This window comes from Lutra lutra, chromosome X (assembly GCF_902655055.1).
Source record: "Lutra lutra chromosome X, mLutLut1.2, whole genome shotgun sequence".
NCBI classification, from domain to species: domain Eukaryota; kingdom Metazoa; phylum Chordata; class Mammalia; order Carnivora; family Mustelidae; genus Lutra; species Lutra lutra.
This window is the reverse complement of record NC_062296.1, coordinates 35,791,513-35,813,700: the sequence shown is the minus strand read 5'-3', so window position 1 is coordinate 35,813,700 and position 22,188 is coordinate 35,791,513. Positions and strand designations below refer to the sequence as shown.

The 22,188-nt window shown below is 41.3% G+C and overlaps 1 protein-coding gene across 10 annotated transcripts in view; it reads left to right on the top strand.

Annotated features, from left to right (window-relative positions):
* TMEM164 (transmembrane protein 164) overlaps positions 1-22,188 on the top strand; it is a 154,306-nt gene that overhangs the window by 69,801 nt on the left and 62,317 nt on the right. For all 10 annotated transcript variants that reach the window (XM_047716888.1, XM_047716895.1, XM_047716891.1 and 7 more), the window contains one exon: positions 21,637-21,703. In XM_047716888.1, coding sequence (XP_047572844.1) covers positions 21,637-21,703 — 67 coding nt within the window. The remainder of the gene's footprint in view (positions 1-21,636; positions 21,704-22,188) is intronic.

Below are 22,188 nucleotides of genomic sequence, written 5' to 3'. Positions count from 1 at the left end.
CAGTGTCTTCTATGGTAATTTATTCAGATCTTTGAGTCAATTGTGGTCATTTATCTTTTATTGGGAAGTTACCCATTTCTTCTGAGTTTTCAGATTTGTTGCCATGAGTTGAGTGGAGCATGTAGTAGCCTCTTATTTTGTAATTTTAAAAACTCTGTCCTCATCTATAGTCATGTCTTCTTTCTTGGGTTTAATGTTGTCTGTCTTTGTGTTTTCATTATTTATAGTTTAGTCAGCACTTTATCTATTTTTGGTTGCTTTATAGAACCTGGTTTTGGATATATTTCTATATCTACATGGTCAAAAGGTGTGTATTTATTCCTTTCCTCTTTGCCTTCTTTAACCATCATTTTCTATTCTGCTTTATTTACTTAATATCATTTTGCCCATTTTATTACAAACTCATCATCCACATCATTTTAAAATTAAACTTTCTGTATTTTGAGATAATTATGTAATATAATGAATATCATATCATAATATGGATGCAGTTGTAAGAAGACTACAGAGAGATGCTAGGTACCCTTTACTTAGTTCCCTCCAGTAGTAACCGCTTGCAAAACTGTAGTACAGTGTGAGAACCATGATATTGACATTGGCACTGTCGAGGTATAGCACAGGTCTATCACCGTGCAGGTCTTCCCTGTTGCCTTTTAATTTTTTTTTTTATTTTTTAAAAGATTTATTTATTTATTTGAGAGAGAGTGAGAGAGAGGGAGCATGAGTGAGAGGGGAAGAGGGAGAATCTCATGCAGACTCCATGCTGAGTGTGGAACTCAACTTGGAGCTCGATCTCATGACCCTGAGATCACGACCGGAGCTGAGACCAAGAATTGGATGCTTAAGAGGCTGAGCCACCCAGGCGCCCCTACTGTTGCCCTTTTACAGCCACACTCACTACTCTCCCACCTGCATCCTGTCCCTGATCCATGGCAACTCATCTGTTCTCCATGTCTGAAATTTTGTTATTTCAAGAATGCTATATAAATGGAATCATACAGTGTGTTACCTTCAGGACTGGCCTTTTAAAAAAAATTATTTATTTGACAGAAATCACAAGTAGGCAGAACAGCAGGCAGAGAGAGAGGGGGAAGCAGGCTCCCCGCTGAGCAGAGAGCCTGATGTGGGGCTCAATCCCAGGACCCTGAGATCACGAACTGAGCCAAAGGTAGGGGCTTAACCCACCGAGCCACCCAGGTGCCCCAGGACTGGCCTTTTTTAAACTTATAATTCCTTGCAGATCCATCTAAGGTTTTAATCATAAGCATGATTTTTCATGGGTGCATACTATTCCACTGTGTGGAAATATAATATGCAGTGCAAAGTTAAAAATCAGTATTTCAGAAAATAGTACTCAAAATAATAACTGCACCTTACATCAGTATAGGTCTTTCCTGTTTTCAAAGTACTTTGTCTTAAACGAGCTCATCTAATCCTTCAAAGAATGCCATGAGATAGGGACGATATTATTCATACTACAAATCAAACAGTTGGGGCCAAGACATATTAGATAGCTTGCCTAACATTAAGAGTGGCAGAACCAGGATTCTCTTCTTCCTTTCCTGCTAATGCTCATAATCAGGTTTACTGTGTGCCTAGGGATGGAGGGGGGGAAACACTTAACATGGGTTATCTCATTTAGTTCTTCCAGCAAACTTATGTGGGTGGTAAAAATTGTATCCCCAGTTATGTCAAGTTAACGGAGGCTCAGGAAGTTGAAGTGACCTTGGTGTTTTCTGCTCTCCTGCTCTTCTATTATTATTTAAGGCATTAGAACCATGAAAGCAGGGACGCCTGGGTGGCTCAGTTGGTTAAGCACCTGCCTTCGGCTCAGGTCATGATCTCAGCGTCCTGGGATCGAGTCCCACATCGGGCTGATTGCTCAGCAGGGAGCCTGCTTCTCCCTCTGCCTCTGCCTGCCTGTGCTCGCTTTCTCGCTCTCCCTCTCTCTGACAAATAAATAAATAAAATCTTTAAAAAAAAAAAACTTAAAAAAAAAAAAGGAACCATGAAAGCATCCTATTGAAAACTCCACAAATCTCAGTGTACACCGATGGGCACCACTGTGTTCTTTATGCCAGTATGTTTTGGAGGTTGCATTGACCAGCACTATAGCCCCATCTCTTGTTTTTTCTCTTGGCCCTTTGCTGTGCCAGCCAAGCATGAGTTTGTCTGCTTCCCAGCAAAGCAGGGGCTGGCATGTTCTTCTTGGAGGCATGCCCAGATGCTGCAGGAAAGGGGTATCGTGTGCCCAGGAGGCTGCCCACCCCATGCTGGGCAGGGGCCAGCGATTCTTTTTAGGGTGGGCAGGGGGCAGGATTCTCCACAGGGTTCCCATGGTGCACTTGAAAAGAGGGAATGGTGGTTCCCCTGTGTTCTGGCTGGATCCCAGAGTGCTTCACTTATGTGCCCCTCTGTTGATATGTGACCAGCTAAGTCTGCAACTAAGAAAGGCTTCCTCAGCAGAAAGCATGTATGCGGAGGACAGAGCTGAAGTCAGCAGGGATTCCTCCCTGGCCTACCATCACAGCAACCTTGGGCATGGTGCTCTTCTGAGAGAGGACGAATTCTGTGGCTTGGATATCGAAGGTACCAGGATATGGCTCTTCAGGGAAGAACCACTCAAAACAGCCAAAATGAGTGAAAAGAAATTGGCTCGGATTCAAAGAGGTAGAGAACAGTGCTCTAGGTACACACACAGCACAACAGGCAGATGCTCATAGAACAGCACCTGAACCGCCTGTTGTGTGGTGTGTTTATTCCCTGAAGACCCTACCCTGGTACCTTCAGTATCCAAGCCACAGAATTCATCCTCTCTTACTCAGCTTTGAGCAAAACCCGTATATTCTTAGAGACTGTTCTGGGTGTACTGTCCTGCTACAAACTTCAAAAAAAGCTACCTGTCTCAATCACCTTGATCACACATACCCAGCCCCATAATATGAACCAGGCTGTGTCACTGGTTCATAATTAATTAATTGATTAAGGTATTATTGACATATAGTGTTAATTTCGGTATATAATATAGTGATGCAACAATTATATATATTATAAAATGCCCACCGGGGTAAGTGTAGTTACCATCTGTCACCACACAAAGTTATTACACTAGTATTGATTATAGCCCCTGTGCTGTACTTTTCGTCCCTGTGACTTTATTATTTTATAACTGCAAGTCTGTACCTCTTGATCTCCTTCACCCATAGTGCCTGTCCCCCTACCCTCCTCCAGTCTGGCAATCGTCAGTTTATTCTCTGCATTTATGAGTCTGTTTCTGATTTTGTTTTTTGGTTTGTTTCTTCATTTTGTTTTTTGGATTCTACGTGTAAGTGCAGTCATATGGTATTTGTCTTTTTCTGACTGACTTATTTCACTTAGCATAATACTCTCTAGGTCCATCTGAGTCGTTGCAAGTGGCACGATATCATCCTTTTTGATGGCTGAGTAATATTCCATCATCTTTCCAGACTGTAGCTTTTCTATCCATCCATTGATGGATCAAGGTTCTTGATGCATAAGACACCCTTTTGTGAACCTAAGGGAGTGGAAGGAGGGCCTTGTCACAGGGTAGCCAGGTCCTGCACAGCTCTCCCCACCCTTCAAATTTCATTATAGAAAGGTCCAAACCTGTACACATTATGCCAGTTACTCATTATATGTTTTAATCTGTGTATTGTCACTTTGTGTTCTCTGCCCAGTTACTACATAGGGGTATTTCTCCTCTTGTTGGTCTGCACAAATCATCCATATATAGAGCATTAATCCTTTATCAACTTTGCAGGAAGTGTTTGCCCCAGATTGTATTCTAACTTGTTGATGTTGCTTTTGATACACCGTTGATGCTTTTATTGGACAAATTGCTTGGTTTCCAAGCTGCCTTCAGACCGTGGTAATTTCTTCTGGTGTTTTTATGCCTGAAAATTTTCCCCTTCAAAGATCAGGTAGACAATCTGGTTTTCTTTTTTGTTTGTTTGGGCTTTTTTGTTTTGTTTTATTTTTCATTTATTTTTAGAGAAAGCGAGAGAGAGTAGGGGGAGGGTCAGAGGGAGAGGGAGGGAGAGAATTTTAAGCAAACTCCATGCTGAGTGTGGAGCCGACGTGGCGTTCACTCTCACAATCCTGAGTTCATGACCTTAGCCAAAATCAGGAGTTGGACACTTAACCGACTGAGCCACCCAGGTGCCCCGACATTCTGGTTTTTAAATTGTTTTTTAAAAAATATTTAGCTGTCAGTTCATCTGAAATTCATTTTGTGCCTAGTATGAGGTAGGGATATACTTTATATTTTTTTCCTCAAATTGTCATTTTTTGGAGCACTTGTTATTGAATAAGCATTCCCTGTGATTATTGCCGTTGTGTATTTAAATTCTTATGTATGTTAGGATTTATTTGGGGGCTTGTTGTACTATTCCATTGATTTCTCTTTTGGATCCTCGCCAGTTTCATACTTTCATCTTTGCAACAGCTAGCAGGCCGGATTTCTTTTTGCCATTGTTCATAGCCTGTTACTTTACCCACGCTTTTTTCTTAGCTATTCTGAACCACTTTTTCCTTCCAAATGAACTTAGAATTTTTTTGTCAGATTCTCCTTCAAATTCTATTAATTTTGACAGAAATGACTTTAACCTAAAATGCCATTATTAACATCACTATAATACAGAGTCTGTACGTATAGAAAAGATGTGGTAAATTTCTTAATGTATCCAACTCTTCTTTTGTGTTAAGGGTGAGTGCATATGTTTGTATCCCATGTCTTTCTCATCAGGGTCATTCGTGGACAATTGGTAGTTTATGGTATATTTATTATTTATTATATTTTCAAAGTAGTTATTACTGGTACACAGGACAGATTTTGATTCTACATGTTTGTTTTATCTTTGGCCACCATGCTTAACTATTTTAATAGTGTTTCAGTTGCTTCACTTCGATTATTTTGGAAATTAATGGTGTCAACACCCATATGGTAATCTTAGCTCCTTATAAAGAGTGAAACTCCCCCCCTACCCCCCACCCCTGTTTCAAGCCTGATTGTATTGGCTAGAACTTCTAGGACAGTATTTTTTTTTTTTAAAGATTTTATTTATTCATTTGACAGAGAGATCACAAGCAGGCAGAGAGGCAGGCAGAGAGAGAGGAGGAAGCAGGCTCCCTGCCGAGCAGAGAGCCCGATGCGGGGCTCGATCCCAGGACTCTGAGATCATGACCTGAGCCGAAGGCAGCGGCTTAACCCACTGAGCCACCCAGGCGCCCCTTCTAGGACAGTATTAATGAAATATGACAGTATATCATGAAATAGTGATACTGCCCTGCTTCTGATTTTAATGAAAATGGCTCTATTGTTTCACTGTTGATTCTGATGAAGGTTGTTGGTTTAGTTTAGATGTTCTTTATAATGTTAAGGAATTTTCTTATTCTTAAATTACCAAGTTTTTTTTTTAATCAGGATTGGTTGTCAAATGTAGCTAATTTAGCTAATGGTTTTTAAGAATAAGTTGAGAGGTTCATTTGAGTTTTCTCCTTTGACCTCCCCATTTGCTATGTTAAATGAATAGATTTCCTAATAACAACCTTCGTTGGATTTCTAAGGTCAGCTTTCCTTTCCCTCCGCATGTCTGGGAGAGATTCAGGATTGGATCCCGTACTGCGAATTTGATTGATTTTGCTCTTTGCCATCTTGAATGTGATACTTATTTCTGCTGCTACAATCTTAATTTCTTTCTAATTCTTTCTTGCTTTGCTACTCTTTTTCTCTCCAGTTTGGTGCCTTTCCTTCTCAGAACTTTTTTTTTAAAGTCATCTCTGTACCCAACGTGGGGCTCAAGCTCACAGCCCCAAGAATTGAGTCACGCGCATCACTGACTGAGCCAGCCAGGCACCCCTCCTTCATATGCTTTATTCTGATGGCATTCTCTACCTGTTTCAGCAAGTCCATGTTTTCTCAGATTCTACGGAGGATGCTGTTTTGTAAAATACTTCTTCTGGTTCAGACACTAAATTTACTTTTGTGCTTCCTCAAAATAAAAATAATGGGCACTTCTGCTGCTAGAGGCTCTCCTAGGAACCATACTGTTTTTTTGGGTATGTTTATACATATTGAAAGGAGGATTTATTTATTATTTGTTCAAGGTAGGGTCTCTGGATTGCCTTTGAGTATTCTCATGTTCTCTTTGGTATTGGCCAGAAGCCCTTCTCAGCTCCTCATCTTGGTGAAAGGTAGACAGACATCCATGGCTTCTTAGCCTGTTTTTTTGTACCTTGAAAGCACCATAGATAGTACCTAAGTGAATGGGCTTGGCTATGTTCCAATAAAACTTTATTTATAAACACAGGACAACCCGATGAAAAAGTTCTGGAGCTGGATGATGGTGATGGTTGTATAGCAAAGTGAATGGTTAATGCCACAGAACTGTTGACTTAAAGATAGTTATGATGGTAAATTTTGTGATATGTGTATTTTACCACCCCCCCACAGAAAAACCCAGAACATAACAGGGCGACCATATCTTGCTGACCCTGAGTTTAGAGCAATTAAATCTAGTACATGGAAAGAGAGGGAGGGAGGGAGGAAGAAATTAAATGTATTCAGCAGGACGGTGACTGCAGGTTCCGGAAAACTGCAATTCACTGTGGTGACATCAGCCCTTGGTCTTTAGAGAGAGAGAGAGACGCAGAGTTCATAGTCACACTTTTTGGCATAAGGATCAGATCAAGGATTTTTCTCTTTCAGAGGCAACTGAACAGCCAGCCAGCCCTTCCTTCTAGGTGACTGGTGATGCTTCCTATAGGTAATGGGGTCTCTTCCCAGGGCTAGAGAATCCTAGCTTTTTAGTTATTAATCATAGCAGACTCACTGGATAAAAAAGAGGAGCCACAGGTCAGAGTCAGCTGATTCTGTACCTCCTTGCCAAGATTCCTGAGCCATCAGGATTCACCTGTCAACGGGAGACCCGGGCCCTGGGCTCGGGGAACAGTGCCGTTCTGGGGACCCCACACCGCTTTTCTCTCAGTGGTGTGGACAGGAGGCTCTTGCTTTCCGGCTCCAGCCTCGGCCTCCTGAGCTTAGCTTGGCCAAGACCTTGAATGAGCCCCAAGCAGGTCTCTGGTGCGTTTAATGCTGTTCTTGGAGCAGAGTTAGCAAATGGAGGTCCCCCTCCCAGCACGCGGTGGTTTGGACTTTCCTGGTCTCTGGTGGGTCTGTTATCCTGGCTGAAGCAGGGTGTTATCACCACGTGGTGGCACGCTCTCGCTCCCCCTTCCAGTCTCCATGGATCCCAGCACCGCAGAGCGCTCTGAGTGCAGTCAGCTTCTTAGTTTTCAGCTTACTCGCTGGCATCCTGGCTGCTGGTGTTTTTTGTTTTTGTTTTTGTTTTTTTGAAGAGGATGGAATTCTTGGTTTCACCAGGGACTGGGGGCCTCTTAGGGAAGCCATCCTTTTGGAACTCTCTTCTGTCTGAGCTGGGGTATTTCGAAGGACCAAATGAAGGGAAAGGGAGTGGCTGTTAAGATTTCCCTGGCTTTGGGTTGTGATCAGACAGTTCAGCTGCCTTGTGAGCACCCACGACTTAACGAGCCTGGTCATCTGAGTGTGTGCCGCAAGGGTAGGGGGCCCTCAGGGAGTGAGTCACTGAGCCGGGCCCACTGAATGGCAGGGCACTCTTCCCCCGCCCTGCCCCATAAGAAAAGTGCATAGCAGAGAAGCTAGTGCACATCTTCTGCCTCGGGAAGTGTACCATGGCCCTTCCCCCATGAGCAAGCGGAAACCCTTCAATCAGCTCATTTTCTTGTCCACATGGAGAGGAGTGGATCTGTGATGCAAGTGGGATTATGTGGTCATGAGTGTCTGCTGACTCAGTCTGGTGAGGATTTTGAAGGAGATGAGATGAAATTTCATCTGTGCTGCAGAGAGCAGGGGGCGCGTTGCTGGCTGGAGAGAGGACCGTAGGCCGGGTGTGGAGCCAAGGTAGGTGAGAGAAGCATGGGGCTGGGTGAGGGGAATGAGGGCAGCCTGACATGTGATCCTGGCGTTGTAAGATTGATGCCCTGTTGGCCTTTGGGCCATGTGATACTACGAGAGTTCGGTAGCCCCGCGACCTTTTCTTTTTCTAGATCCCACTTATTGTACTTTCCAGTTTTTAAACAGCGGGACTTGGGGCAGGGAGCCTTCCTCTTGCTGGGACCGTCCCGAGTTCAGGAGGGGAGGGGGTGCTCAGGTTCGACCTCCTGTGCCTTAAAGTCTTGGAATGGCACCCCCTTTTCTAGTACACAGGACATCCATCAGCTGCCCTGAGAATGCTTTTCTGGCGCCTGCTTTCCTAGGAGCCATTAACCGTCAGCTCGCTGCCTCGCATCCATACATCTTCTTTCTTAGTGCTTAGAAGGGGGAAGATGCTTTCAGGTTGTCCGCAGGCCTCCTCTCCTTCCGTACACCCGAGAAGCTGCCTGCCTTCCCACGTGTACATATTCAGTTTTGTTCTCTCTTGGGAGCTTTGGCTGCTCCAGTCCTGGCCCATATTTTCTGACTGAGTATTCTCAGTGCCCCAACCAGATCCTCTCCAGCAAATTTCTCTGAAGGTTTCTGGAGCCAGGACTGCTTTTCTTCCTTTCCTTTCCTTTTTCCTTTTTCCTTCCTCTTGGGCTGCTTGGCTTTAAACATGTGTTTGGATGTAGATACCTCCCAGTAAAAGGAGTGCTGGGGATGCAGGTAACTTTTCCTGTCCAGCAGACTGTGGAAAGCAGTATTCAGCAGAATAATAGGGACTGATCATTTGGGCCCTCTTTTTTACTTTGCCAGCCTGCCCAGTCCTTACAGAAGCTAAGTGGCATATCTGTGATGCTATGTATCAGGCGAAAGCAATTCCAGAAAAAAAAAAAAAAAGCAGTGCAGCATAATAGATGAGGTTTGGGCAAGATCTGTAGGTGCTATGCGGTGGGTAATGAAGAGAGAAAAATATTTTGTTTTTATAAAGGCCATCCGTGATCACTGGAAGAAAGACATCAAACATTACAGAAAGCAATCATGTGGAAAATGAGAGTACCCAATAATTCGTCTGGTAATAAATATGTGGGAATAATGTCTTCCCAAGCTTTTGTGTATACATACCCATCTTTTATTTTAGTTTTTTAAAAAAGATTTTATTTATTTATTTGAGACAGAGAAAGCAAGAGAGAGAGAGAGAGCACATGGAGGGGAGAGAGAGAAGCAGGCTCCCCACTGAACAAGGAGCCTGATACAGGGCTCGATCCCAGGACCCTGGGATCATGACCTGAGCCGAAGGCTGATGCTTAACCAAATGAGCCACCCAGGCACCCCCATACCCATTTCTTAAAAACTGAATTTGGGATTTTTCTAGGCATCTCCAAAGATATGATTTGTAATCTCTCCAAAGTTAATATACTTGTTTCCCCAGGTCATTAAGTGTTCTACTGCACATGATTTCTTTGTTGTTAATTTAAAATCAAATAATTAACATAGAATGTATTATTATTTTCAGAGCTGGAGTGTAGTGATTCTTCAGTTGTATATCACACCCAGTGCTCATTCCAAGTGCCCTTCTTAAGGCACATGATTTCTGATGACAGCATAGTATTTGATAGTTGATCATTCGGATGAACAGAATATGATCTATTTAAACAGTGCCCTCTTATTTGGCATGGGGTTCGATGATCGGATACTATTTTAAAGGAACCTTACATGGTGCTGTGCAAGTAGATGGCTTAGGTTATCTAGTGTGGTTTGGCTACTTCTTAAGACTTCTGAGCAAGGCTGACAGTCATCAGCCTCCATAAGAGAATGCTATGAATAGCAACTGCTTCCTTGAGTAGTGGTAACAATTAAATGAGCTGCTCCATGTTCATTTCTTAGCATGGATCCTAACAGACTAATCAGTGAATGTTAAAAATACATAGCCTGAGTTTCGTCTCAATGCTTCACCATCTTGCGTATTTACCTGCTGTTAGAATTAGGGTCCCAGGAAATGAAAGACATTTTCATTCAAAAAAAGCCGAATTTCAGAATGCAGACTGCTTTCAGATAAGTAGCCTGTATTACTAGTCGAGTGCCTTGCACGTTGGGGCTTTGGCCGTCTGGACTTCCCAGGAAAAGAAGGTTCTGTGACCTTGGCAGTTGGTGCCCCATTTGGCGGAGAGCAAGCAGGTGGGAAACTTCGGGTTACAATCAATCCTGTATTCTATCTTTAATAGTCTCTCGAGTCTTCTATCTTTGTGCCCACAGGCAAAGCCAGTCAGACCTTCTTGTTATACTTGTTTGTATTTCTTTTCTTGTTTTTTTTTTTTTTTTTTCTTTCCCAGCTCTTATCCTGAATAAATTTCAAACATACAGAAAAGGGAGCAGGGCAGCACACCAAACACTTGTATGATCTCTACCTAAGTTCAGCGATTTTTGTCCTGGTTTCTGATATGTGAGTTAAAAAATGTGAGGTCCTGACTGCATTTCCTGCTGTCTGACAGGACTGTCCTGCAGAGCTCACAGGACGGGCGGGAAGTGCACGCTCGGAGTGCCTGAGTGGCTCCGTTGGTTGAGCCTCTGCCTTCGGCTCCTGTCATGATCTCAGGGTCCTGGGATTGGGCCCCCGAGTCAGCCTGCCTGCTCAGCGGGGAGCCTGCTTCTCCCTCTCACACTCCCCCTGCTTCTAATCTGTTTTTCTCTGTCAAGTGGATAAATAAAATCTTTTTTAAAAAAGGGTGAATGCTCACAGGCCAAGGGCTGATGGAAGAGATAATGTCAGAGTAGAAGGACCCTGGGCTCTGGGATAGTGGCAAGAGATCTATTGTTTGTATAATACAAATTGTGGAAAATAAATCTCAACATAGCTTCTGGCTAAAGGGAAAGAACGTAGACCCAGGTGTCCATCAACACACAGGCTGTGTGGAGTGAAAAATATAATTTGCAGAAAGATAGAAAGTACATCAGGAAGCAACAATGTATGGGGTTTGTGGATACATACAAATGTAATAAATCTATACAATCATAGAAAGAAATCCCATTATTTCCAAATAAAAGTTTTCTCTGGTTAGGGGGTAGAGGGGGATGGATAGCGTTCAGGAGGGGTCCACAGAGCTTCAGATGAATCTGTAATGTTCAAATTGTCTAAAGCAGGATGGTGGGCACAGAGGTTCTTACTCTTTTTATACTTTTCTGTATGTAAGAAAATTTTTATGTAAAGAACTAGAGGGAAGAAACATAGTTTAAAAGGCTTCTTAGAATCTTGGGATATTTATTTTGTGGTTGTTCAGACTGGGGGAGTTCAGTGTTTTGTTTTTCATCTATGTTTTTGAATTTAATTATCATACTATAAAATTGACTTTTTGGCATACAGTTCTAAGAGTGGCTTCCACTTCTTTGCTGTTGTAAATAATGCTGCTATGATGTGGGTGTACAAATGTTCCTTAGCGACCCTGCTTTCATTTCTTTTGGGTATATACCCAGAAGTGGAATTGCTCGATCGTACGGTAATTTCATTTTTAATTTTTCGAAGAACTGCCAAACTGTTTTACACAGCTGCTGTACCATTTTACATTCCCACCAAGAGTGTACAAGAGTGCCAGTTTCTCCACATCTTTGCCAATATTTGTTATTTTCTGTGGATTTTTTTTTTTGGTAGTAGCCATTCTAATAGTGTCAGATAGTACCTGATTGGGATTTTGTTCTGCATTTCATTTTCTAATGTCCTATGTGATTCCTTCTTACATCCATTGGTTGTTCAAGAGTGTGTTATTTAATTTTCACAAATTTGTGAATTTTCCCATTTTACTTCCATTATTGATTTTTAACCTTATCATGTTGTGGTTTGAGCAGATATTTTGTATGATACCTACCTTTTCTAAATTTTTAAAAAATATTTTATTTATTGATTTGAGAGAGAGAGAGAGAACATGAGTAGGGGGAGGGATAGAGGGAGAAGGAGAAGCACGCTCCCATTGAGCACAGAGCCGGATGTGGGGCTCTATTCTAGGACCCTGAGATCGTGACCTGAGCTGAAGGCAGATGCTTAACCAACTGAGCCACCCAGGTACCCTGATACCCACCTTTTAAAATCTGTTCGGAGTTAATTTATGGCCTAACATATGGTCTGTTCCATGGGCACATGAGAGGAATGAATTCTATTGTTGCTGATTAAAGTGTCCTCTATAATATCTGTTAGATGTAGTTGGTTTATTGTGTTGTTCAGGTCTTTGACTTCCTTGCTTTTCTTTTCTCTGCTGTTCTATTTAGTACTGAGAGTGGAGTATTGAAGTCTCCAGCCATTATGGTAGAGCTATTTCTCCCTTTGAATCTTTGTGTTTTTGCTTTATAGATGCTGATGGTCTGTTATTAAGTATGTAAAAGGTTATAATTGTTACATCTTTTGCAGTATTGAACCTTTTATTAATAAATAATATCCTCTCTCTTGTAAACTGTTCTAATTTATAGTCTATTTTGCCTAATATTAGTATAGCTGCCCCTGCTCTTTTTTTTGGTCACCATTTGCATGGAATATCTTTTTCCATCCTTTCTCTTTCAACCTGTTTGTGTCTTTGAATCTAAAGTGAGTCCCTTGTAGACAGCCTAGAATTGAATCGTGTTTTTTATTCAGTCAGCCAATCTCTGTCCTTTAGTTGGACAGTTTTAATCCACTTACATGTAAAGTAATTACTGATAAGGAGAGACTTCTGTAATTTTGCTAATTGTTTCCCTTATGTTGTATAATTTTTTTGTCCCTCATTTCCTGCATTACTGTCTTCTTTGGTATTTGGTTGATTTCTTAGTAGTCTAACAATTTAATTCCCTTATCATTTCTGTCTGTGTATATTCTTTAACTGTTTACTTTGAGTTTATATGAGCTTAATTTAAATGACATACAAAAGCTGCACTTTTATAGTGTCGTCCCCACCCCTTTCAGGTATTGATGGCACAAAATTACATCTTTATGCAATGTGTGCCCCAAAATGTAAAGTAATATTTTCAAAGGCATTAATCTGTTAAATTATGCAGAAAACAAAATGTGGAGTTACAAACAAAATTTATAATAATGGTTCTTACACACTGTGGTTTTTTAAATGTATTAATCTCTTAAATTATGTAAAAAACAAAATGTTGGAGTTATAAACTGTTGTTAAGATAATACCAGCTTTTATAATTGCCCATATATTTACCTTTACCATGATCTTTCTTTCTTTATATGGCTTCGAGTGATGTTCTGGTGTCCTTGTATTTCAACCTACAGGACTCTTTTAGCACATTCCTAAACCGTGGCAACTGCTGGTTTGTTCTCCTTTGCTATAGTTTGTTGTTTAGGGAATATCATCAAAATGGAATCCTGTAATACATAACTTTTTGAGACTGGCTTTATTCACACAGCTTTAAGATTCATCCAAGTTCTTGTATGTATGATTTGTTCATTCATTTTTGTTGCTGAGTATGTATATACCACATTTTATTGATATGTCTATACCACAGTTTGTTCATCCATTCACCCCTTGAAGGGCATCTGGGCTGATTCCAGACTTTGGTTACTATGGTTAGAGGTGCTGTGACCATCTGTGTGAAGGTTTTTATGTAAATATGTTTTCATTAAACTAGGGTATATAGGTAGTGGCAGGATTACTGGGTCAAATGATAAGAGTATTTATAACTTTTAAAGTCTTTTATGAACTTTAGAAGAAACTCCCAAACTCTTTTCCAAATTATTTTTACATTTCCACCAGCAATGTATTAGGAGAGTTCCCATTTCTCTATAGTCTCTCTAACATTTGCTATTGTTAGTATTTCTGTTTTAGCAATTCTTATAGTTGAGAAGTTGTATCTTATTGTGATTTTAGTTTGCATTTCCCTAATGATATGGGACTTCTTTCACTGTGCTTATTTGCCATCTATGTATCCTTTTTAAAAATTATTTATTTATTTATTTGAGAGAGAGAAAGAGAGGGAAAGCATGAGAGGGAGAAGGGCAGAGGGAGAAGCGGACCCCCTGCTGAGCAGGGAGCCCGACTTGGGGCTTGACCCAGGAACTCCAGGATCATGACCTGAGCTGAAGGCAGTCGCTCAACCAACTGAGCCACCCAGGTGCCCCTCTATGTATCTTTTTTGGTGAGGTGTCTGTTCAAGTTTTCTAGCCCATTTTTTATGTTGGATTACTTGTTTTCTTATTGAGTGTGAGTATTCTTTATATACTCTGGATAAAAGTCCTTTGTTGGGCATGTTATTTGCATATGTTGTCTCCCAGTCTATGGCTTGTGTGGTCATTTTTGTCAGTGTCTGTCACAGAGCAAAATTTTAAATTTTGACTAAGTTCAGTTTATCATTTTTTGAATGTTTTGTGTTTTGGTGTCATATTTAAGAACTACTTGCCTAAGTAATGGTCATGGAGATTTTCTGCTATGTTTTCTTATAAAAGTTTTATAATTTTATATTTTCTTTGAAGATTTTTTTAAGATTATATTTATTTATTAGAGAGAGAGCATGAGCAAGGGGAGGAGAAGAAAGAGATGGAGAGGGAGAAGCAGACTCCCCCACTGAGCAGGGAGCCCAATGCCTATGTGGGGCTCGATCCTGGGACTCCAGGATCATGACCTGATCTGAAGGCAGATACTTAACTAACTGACTGAGCCACCCAGGAGCCCCTACATTTTCTGTTTAGATTTATGACTTAGCTTTTATGTAAGTTGTGAGGTTTAAGCTAAATACATTATTTTATATATTCTGTCAAATTACTGTAATACTATTTATTGAAAAAGCTATGGCTTTTCTCCACTGAATTGCTTTTGTACTATTGTGAAAAATCAAATTACTGTATCACTCTGGGTCAATTTCTGGACTATTCTGTTTCACTGAATGATGTTTTTTCTTGGCCAGTATTATGCTATTCTGCTTGCTGTAGCTTTATAGTAAGCCTTAAAATCTGATAATATGATTCTTTCATCATTCTTCTCCTTTTACAAAATTATTTTAGTTACTCTAAAATGTATATGGAAGGGTAAAGAAAGAAGAATAAGTTTATCTGAATTCAAAATATCCTGTACAGATAGTATATTGAGTGTACAGAAGTACATTGTATCTACAGATAGTTTTGGTGAGAATTGACATCTTTTCTGTGTTAAGCCTTTCAGTCTTTGAATGTGGTATGTCTATTTATTTAGGTCCTCCTTCATTTCTTTTATATGTTTTGTTTTTTTTTTTTAAAGATTTTATTTATTTATTTGACAGACAGAGATCATAAGCAGGCAGAGAGGCAGGCAGAGAGAGAGGAGGAAGCAGGCTCCCCGTTGAGCAGAGAGCCCAATGCGGGGCTTGATCCCAGGATCCTGGGATCATGACCTGAGCCGAAGGCAGAGGCTTAACCCACTGAGCCACCCAGGCGCCCCCTTTATTTCTTTTATAAACTTTTTACAGTTCTCTGTTATAGGTTCTATACATATTTTCTTAGACTTAAGTATTTCAGTTTGGGGGGGGAGATATTATAAATAGTTTAAAGAAACTGGTTTCCAGGGGCACATAAGTGGCTCAGTCTGTTAAGTATCTGACTCTTGTTTTCCACTCAGGTCATGATCTTGGAGTCCTGAGATTGATCCCCACAACAGGCTCTCCACTCAGTGCAGAATCTGCTAGAGATTATCTGTCTCTCCCTCTCCCTCTGCCCTCCCGTTTGCTCGCTCTTTCAAATACATAAATAAAATCTTAAAAAAAAATTGTTTCTAATTTTGCACTGTTATTATGTAGAAATATTATTGATGTTTATGTGTTGGCTTTATAATCCTACAACCTTCCTAAATTCATGCACCAGTTCTAAGAGTTTTTTGGTAGGCCCTGAGATTTTCTACGTATATAATCATGTTCTTTGCAAATAGGGACAGTTTTATTTCTTCTTTTCCCTTTGTTGCCTTATTGATTTTGAGAGTGGACATTCTTGTTCCTGATGTTAGTGGGGGAAGCGTTCAGTTTTTCATCAGTAATTATGATGTTGGGTGTAGTATTTTTTTTTAGATGTTCTTTATCAGGTTGAGGAAGTTACCTACTATTCCTAATTTGTTGGTATTTATTTTTTTATCATAAATAGATGTTGAATTGTGGCAAATGTCTTTTCTGTATCAATTGATATGACCATGTACTTTGTAGTCTTTACACTGTTAACCTGTTGGAATTTATTAATTGAATTTCGAACATTGAATCAACTTTTCATTACCAGGACAAAAAACACTAGGTCACAAAATATTACTCATTTTTTAAAAAATTAGGCTCCATATGTGTGGAGCCCAGTGCAGGGCTTAAACTCATGACCCTGAGATCAAGACCTAAGCTGAGATCAAGACTTGGATGCTTAATCAACTGAGCCACCCAGGCACCTGCAGAATCTTAATCTTTTTATATTGCTGCATTAGATTTGCTAAAATTTTACTGAGTAGTTTTGTTTCTGCATTCATGAGGGATATTCATTTAGGTTTGATTTTCTTTCTTTTTTTTGTACCATATTTGTCTGGTTTGTTGTCTGCATAATAGCCTCATCAGATGAGTTGGGAAATGTTTCCTTCTGTTTTATTTTCTGGACAAGATTGTATAAATATTTGGTAGACTTAGTCACAGAAACCATTTGAGTCCGGAGATTTCTTATTCAGAAGATTTTAACTACAAATTCAGTTTTTTAAAAATGACATATAGTAAATCTAGTTAATATCCATCACCACATAGTTAAAATTTTTTTGTGATGGCAACTTCTAAGATCTGCTCTCTTAACAACTTTCAAATATACAATACAGTATTATTAACTATAGTCATCGTGCTGTACATTACATCCCCATCACTTATTTATTGTATAACTAGAACTTTGTGGCTTTTGACCACCTTCACCCATTTTGCCCACCTTGACTCTCTGCCTCTGTCAACCACCAGTCTGTTCTCTGTTCTGTGAGCTCAGTTTTTGTTTTTGTTTTTTATGTTCCACATGTAAGCAAAATTGTATGGCATTTGTCTTTCTCCATCTGACTTATTTCCCTTAGCATAATTTCCTCAGGGCCATTGGTGTTGCAAATGGCAAGATTTCCTTTTTTTTAATGGCTGAATAAAAGTCTGTTGTATATTTATTCAATTTCTTTAGTTGGATTGTTCAGGTTATCAGTTTCATCTTGGGAGAGTTTTGGTAATTTGTGGTTTTAGAGGAAATGCTCCATTTTATCGAAGTTGTCAAATTTCTGTGCATAGATTATTCTGAGTTTCTCCTTATTATTACTTTAATTCCTGGGGGGGTGGATTTCTGCAGTGATATCCCTGCTTTCCTTCCTGACATTGGTAAGTCCTGTCTTCTCTCCTTTTGTGCATGTCATTCTTCCTAGAAGTTTATCAATGGTATTGACTTTTTCAAAGGCAAGCTTTCAGTTTCATTGATTTTTCCCTATTGTTTTTGTTTCTACTTTTAATGATTGTTGCTCCTATTATTGTTTCATTCTTTCTGCTTGCTTTTGGTTTATCTTGCTCTTGTTCTCTGGATTTTTTATGGCAGAAGCTTGGATTACTGAGTTGAGATGATTCTTTTTTTTCCTAATCTCTAAATTTTATGTTACAAGCATCCAACACATTTTGGTATGTTGTATTTTTATTTTTGTCCAGTTCAAGGTATTTTGTAATTCCCTTTGAGAATTCCTCTCTATGAACTTGCCTTTCTAGTCACTTAGATAACTTGCCATCTGTTCTGTACTTTTTGGTTCTTGGTGGTAATCAAGTACATTAAGTTGAAATATAAGTCATCTCACGATGGTTTTTTGTAGCTTCATTTGTTGTTACGAATAGTAAGGTGATATTCATTCTCATTGCTTTATTAAGGATAATTGTAGCTGCCATATATTGAGTGTTTACTATGTCCTAAGCTCTGTGTTGATCAGTTCACATGGTCTCATTAAATTCTCTTAACACACTTTTCAGCGAGGTACTGTTACTACTAGCCCCACTTTATGATTGAGGAAACTGAGACACGTATTTTAAGTCACTTGTCCTGAGTCGCTCAACCACAATGTAGTAGATCTGGAAATTGAGTGTAGGTTTGTTGCCAAACCCTGACTTCTTCACCATTATACTACATTTCCTTTCATTGTTTCATTTCTTGCCTTGTCAGTAAGATGTTATGTTCTTGAAGATAGAAACTATGTCTTATACTGATCTCCTTTTCTCTACAGCACCTGGAACCATGCTAGACACATAGTAATGGATTGATTTATGTTTGTGGAACTCAATTTAATGGCATGAACTGACCTGAAAGAGAATTAAACCTGTGACATTTGCCATATTGCCGCAATTTCTTACCAACTAAGCTAATTTAGCTCACTCTCCTGCACAAAAACAAAAAAGCTGACAAAATATTTGTGACAATCATAATGGCCAAGGTTTTGAGCTGTCAAGGAGATGTACAAGTATGACTGACTGAACAGGAGTCCATCTCCAGGTTGTGCTGTTTAGTTCTGGTCTTCAGTCTGTCCTTTTGCTCTCTGTGGACCTCCTGTTCATACTTTGAATTTGTTTCACCGTTTGACTCTCTCACATGATTTCCTTTTTTCCCCTCCCCGCCCTTTACATCTTGAAGATTTAGGCGAACTCCTTACCATTTGTTTATGAAACACATATGTGAGTCTTACTATATACCATGTGCTCTTCTCAGCACTTTATACACGTTAACTCCTTAAAACAGTCCTATGAGTTGGGTACTGTTGTTCCCCTTGTACAGTTGAGGCAATTTCCACAGGACTTTCTAGTGGCCCATTATCCGTTTCCCACACACAATAGAAATCTGAGTGGCAGGCCAGAGGTGGATATAAATGAAAACAAAAGCCTTTGCCTTTCATATGGCCAGTCACTTTACCTGTTGGGCTGTGCTCAGGGTCTATAGAGGGCAGAGCAGGTATATAATTGAGGGGTAGCTTTGCCCCCAAACGCCCAGGGAGTTCTCTTGCCCTTAGGTGCGACCCTCTCTCTCAATGGGCAGCCCAGAATCTTTTCCTACCTGTCCTGCAGTCTGACTCTCTGTCTGTCTCTCTCTCTCTCACACACACACACTCACTCATGGAACATGTATAATGTTCATGGTTCAGGTCTTGGATTTAAAGCAGGGTACAGTGGCAAAAGCACAGTCTTGAAACTCAAGCGATTTGTGGTAAGTCATGTAATCACTCAGTGTTTTGATGTTCTCAGCCGTGAAATTAAAGAAGATGATAATGATTATAATAAAAACTGAAGGATAAATCAGATGATGTATTTGAGTACCTAACCCAGCGACTGGCATGTAGAAATGCTCTGTACATGTTCAATCCTTTTGTAATTATTGATGTATAAGACCTTGTTAAGTATTAGGGACAATCCACGCTTTGGTATATATAGTAGCTTGTAGAACTGAATTTTGAGGACCCAGCCCAGGCTTGTCTTTATCTGGGAATTTCTTAGTTGTTTGGAATCTGGACGTTGGTTTTATCTTCTTTATTTCTGGCCTTTTGTGGGCCCTTGGGATCAATTCCATCATCCTCATGATGATGATCAACTTATGGCGCCCACCTAGCTAATTGGCTTTGTGTATATGCCAGAATTCTTCTAAGGCCAGTGGCAAAGCCTGGATGAGAGTCCAGCTTTATCTGGACTATTAATGTGATGTTTCTCTTTCCTGGGGTGAATGTTTAGGCTGTGGTTAAACAAGAATACTTACGTCCCGGGCCTCCCACAGGCAGGCCCAGGGACAGAGTTAGGCCAGGCCTGGAATGGCCACTAATGACCCCTGCTCTAGGCACTTGAGGCTCAAACAAGAGTCTTCAGCAGTCAGTTCTCGGAGCATTCTCTCCTTGGTCACCCCACCGAAAGCATATTACACCTAGGCGAGGGGATGGCTAAGGTGGTAGAGAGACCCCTGAAACCCAAAGGGAGGAGACAGGAGCCTCTCTGACTCTCCACCTGAGGTCACATTTGTGAGGGACGGCAGGGGAGGGGGGGAAGCTCTGGTATCAGGCAGCAAGAGAGATATAAGAGTTTGGGGTCTCAAGTTAGATAAACCTGGGCTTGAATCTTGGCACTTCTAGCTTATGTGTGACATGAACCAGGCCACTTTGCTTCTCTGAACTTGGTTGCCTCATCAACAAATGGGAAAAGTAATTGTACCTGTCTCAGAAGATTGATGTAAAAATTGAGCGAGAGAATTTATGTAAAGCAGTTAATTAGATAACTTGCCTAGATGATGCTAAGTGCACATGATCGCCATCCTTTTGGCACTGGTAAAAATGAGCAGTAGTAATAAACAGACTGTGGGAAATGAAAACCATCCTTGGGGCTTCTGTACAGTTCTTGTTGATCTCCTTGTAATGTCTCTCAGTTTTAGGCACACATCTGTGAGCTTCAAGAGAATACTTAGAGTACTTGAGTGTCTTCAAAGGGCGCCTGGGTGGCTCAGTAGTTAAGTCTCTGCCTTGGGCTCAGGTCATGATTCCAGGGTCCTGGAATCGAGTCCTGCATCGGGCTCCCAGTGGGGAGTCTGCTTCTCCCTCTCCCTCTGCCCCTACCCCCTTCTTGTGCATGTGTGCTCTCCCTGCCTCAAATAAAACTTAAAAAACAAAAAGTATGGACTGCTTTCCCATTCAGGGAGTGTGGAAATCCTGGTATTGCAGTGCTGCTGTGTGTGAGAGAGTGTGTGAGAGTGTGTGTGTGCATGAAAGAGAGACAGAGAGAGCTGACCTATCAAATCTGCTTTTCTTCAGGAGGAAGACTGCGTGTCATTCTTTTCTTCTCCCTCAGTCGTAAAGGACCATTTGCCTTGAATGATGAAAGAAACTGCTTAAGTCCCTCCTCTGAGCTCTCAGGCAGTTGGTTCCTGGCCTGGTTGTTCTTGATTTATAAAGGGTTTCTAGCATATGCTTCAACAAGTCTGGTATTAGGAAACGATTATTACCCGATGCTAGAGACCAGTGGTTTTTTTTTTCCTTCTTCTCCCCGCCTCCCTCCCCCCGAACTTTTTCTTTTTTGTTTTGCTTTTAAGTCATAAAACCCAGTCTGTAAAATCAATCAAAGCAAGCCTGGAAGCCTGCCACTTCTGCCCTCCCCACCTCCTGCAGCAGCCCTGAGGACATTTCTAAGAAAGTCGGGGACCGCAGTTGACAAAGCACTGCAGTCTGCTGGCTGGTTTGATTCGCCTTTTCACGCCTGGGACGCTGTTTGGGTGAAAGGATTGGGCCTGGCTGTGTAAACAAACAGCCGTGTTACACGAAACAGGTATCCCAGGACTGGACTTGAATCATAGGGCCCTCACTTGGTGGAGCCTGTCTTTTCACCTCTTGCCTGAGCTGCAGTGGCTGAAGCTGCTGCTGGCGGCCCACTGGACATTTAGGGAGCACGCAGCTCATTCTGTAATCGAGCGTTGTAGCCCAAGTGCGTTCAGGGAGCATCTGGGGGATTTTTGAGGCAGCGCTCAGAACGTTTCATTAGCGTGGAATAGGCCGCTTGAAATTGACTCTGCGTGCGCGCCAGCTCTAGGGCCGTTCTTACGCCGAGAGTGTACTTGTTTACATGCCCTCCCGTATGGCAGGGCATAACGTGGCACATTTTTGCCTGCCTGTGCAAGAGAGTCAGAGTGTGACCTGGACTTTAACGTTTTTGTTTTTTTTTTCTCTTTTCTCCCCCTCCAGGCTCCAGATGCACATGCTGAATGGAGCACTTCTGGCTCTGGTGTTTCCTGTGGTAAATACCCGGCTGGTGAGTAGCGTCTTGTAAGAATGTACTGCCAACCTACAAACCGATGGTTTGCTCCCTCCTTCCTTATCCAGGGCTTGCCCTTGGCCTGGGCTCACGTACCCATGTGAGCTTTAAAATACATGTGTATTTACTACTGCACTTTGACATCGCCCTTCTTGGGTGCAGGGGAGCTTGATAGGTAGGTGTGGGAGTGTCTGATGGAACTCTGGGGCTGTGTTAAATGTTCAGGCCAGAACCAGGAGAGACTGAAAAAGCCTACAGGAGCTCTTAAGAGGTTTGCTGGAGAGAAGGGGGGCTGGGAGCCCCACTCATTAGAGGTTTCCAGATGTTCTAAGGGGCTCTAGTTTGGACTCAGCCACATTGGCCCAGAATAATCCGACGGGGATACTCAAAGCCTGTCTGCTTTGCCAAGGGCCCTGTTGGGCAAGAATTAGTTTCTTTCCCCATTTAGCCAAACCCAGAGGGTGGGCTGGGTCACCTCACAC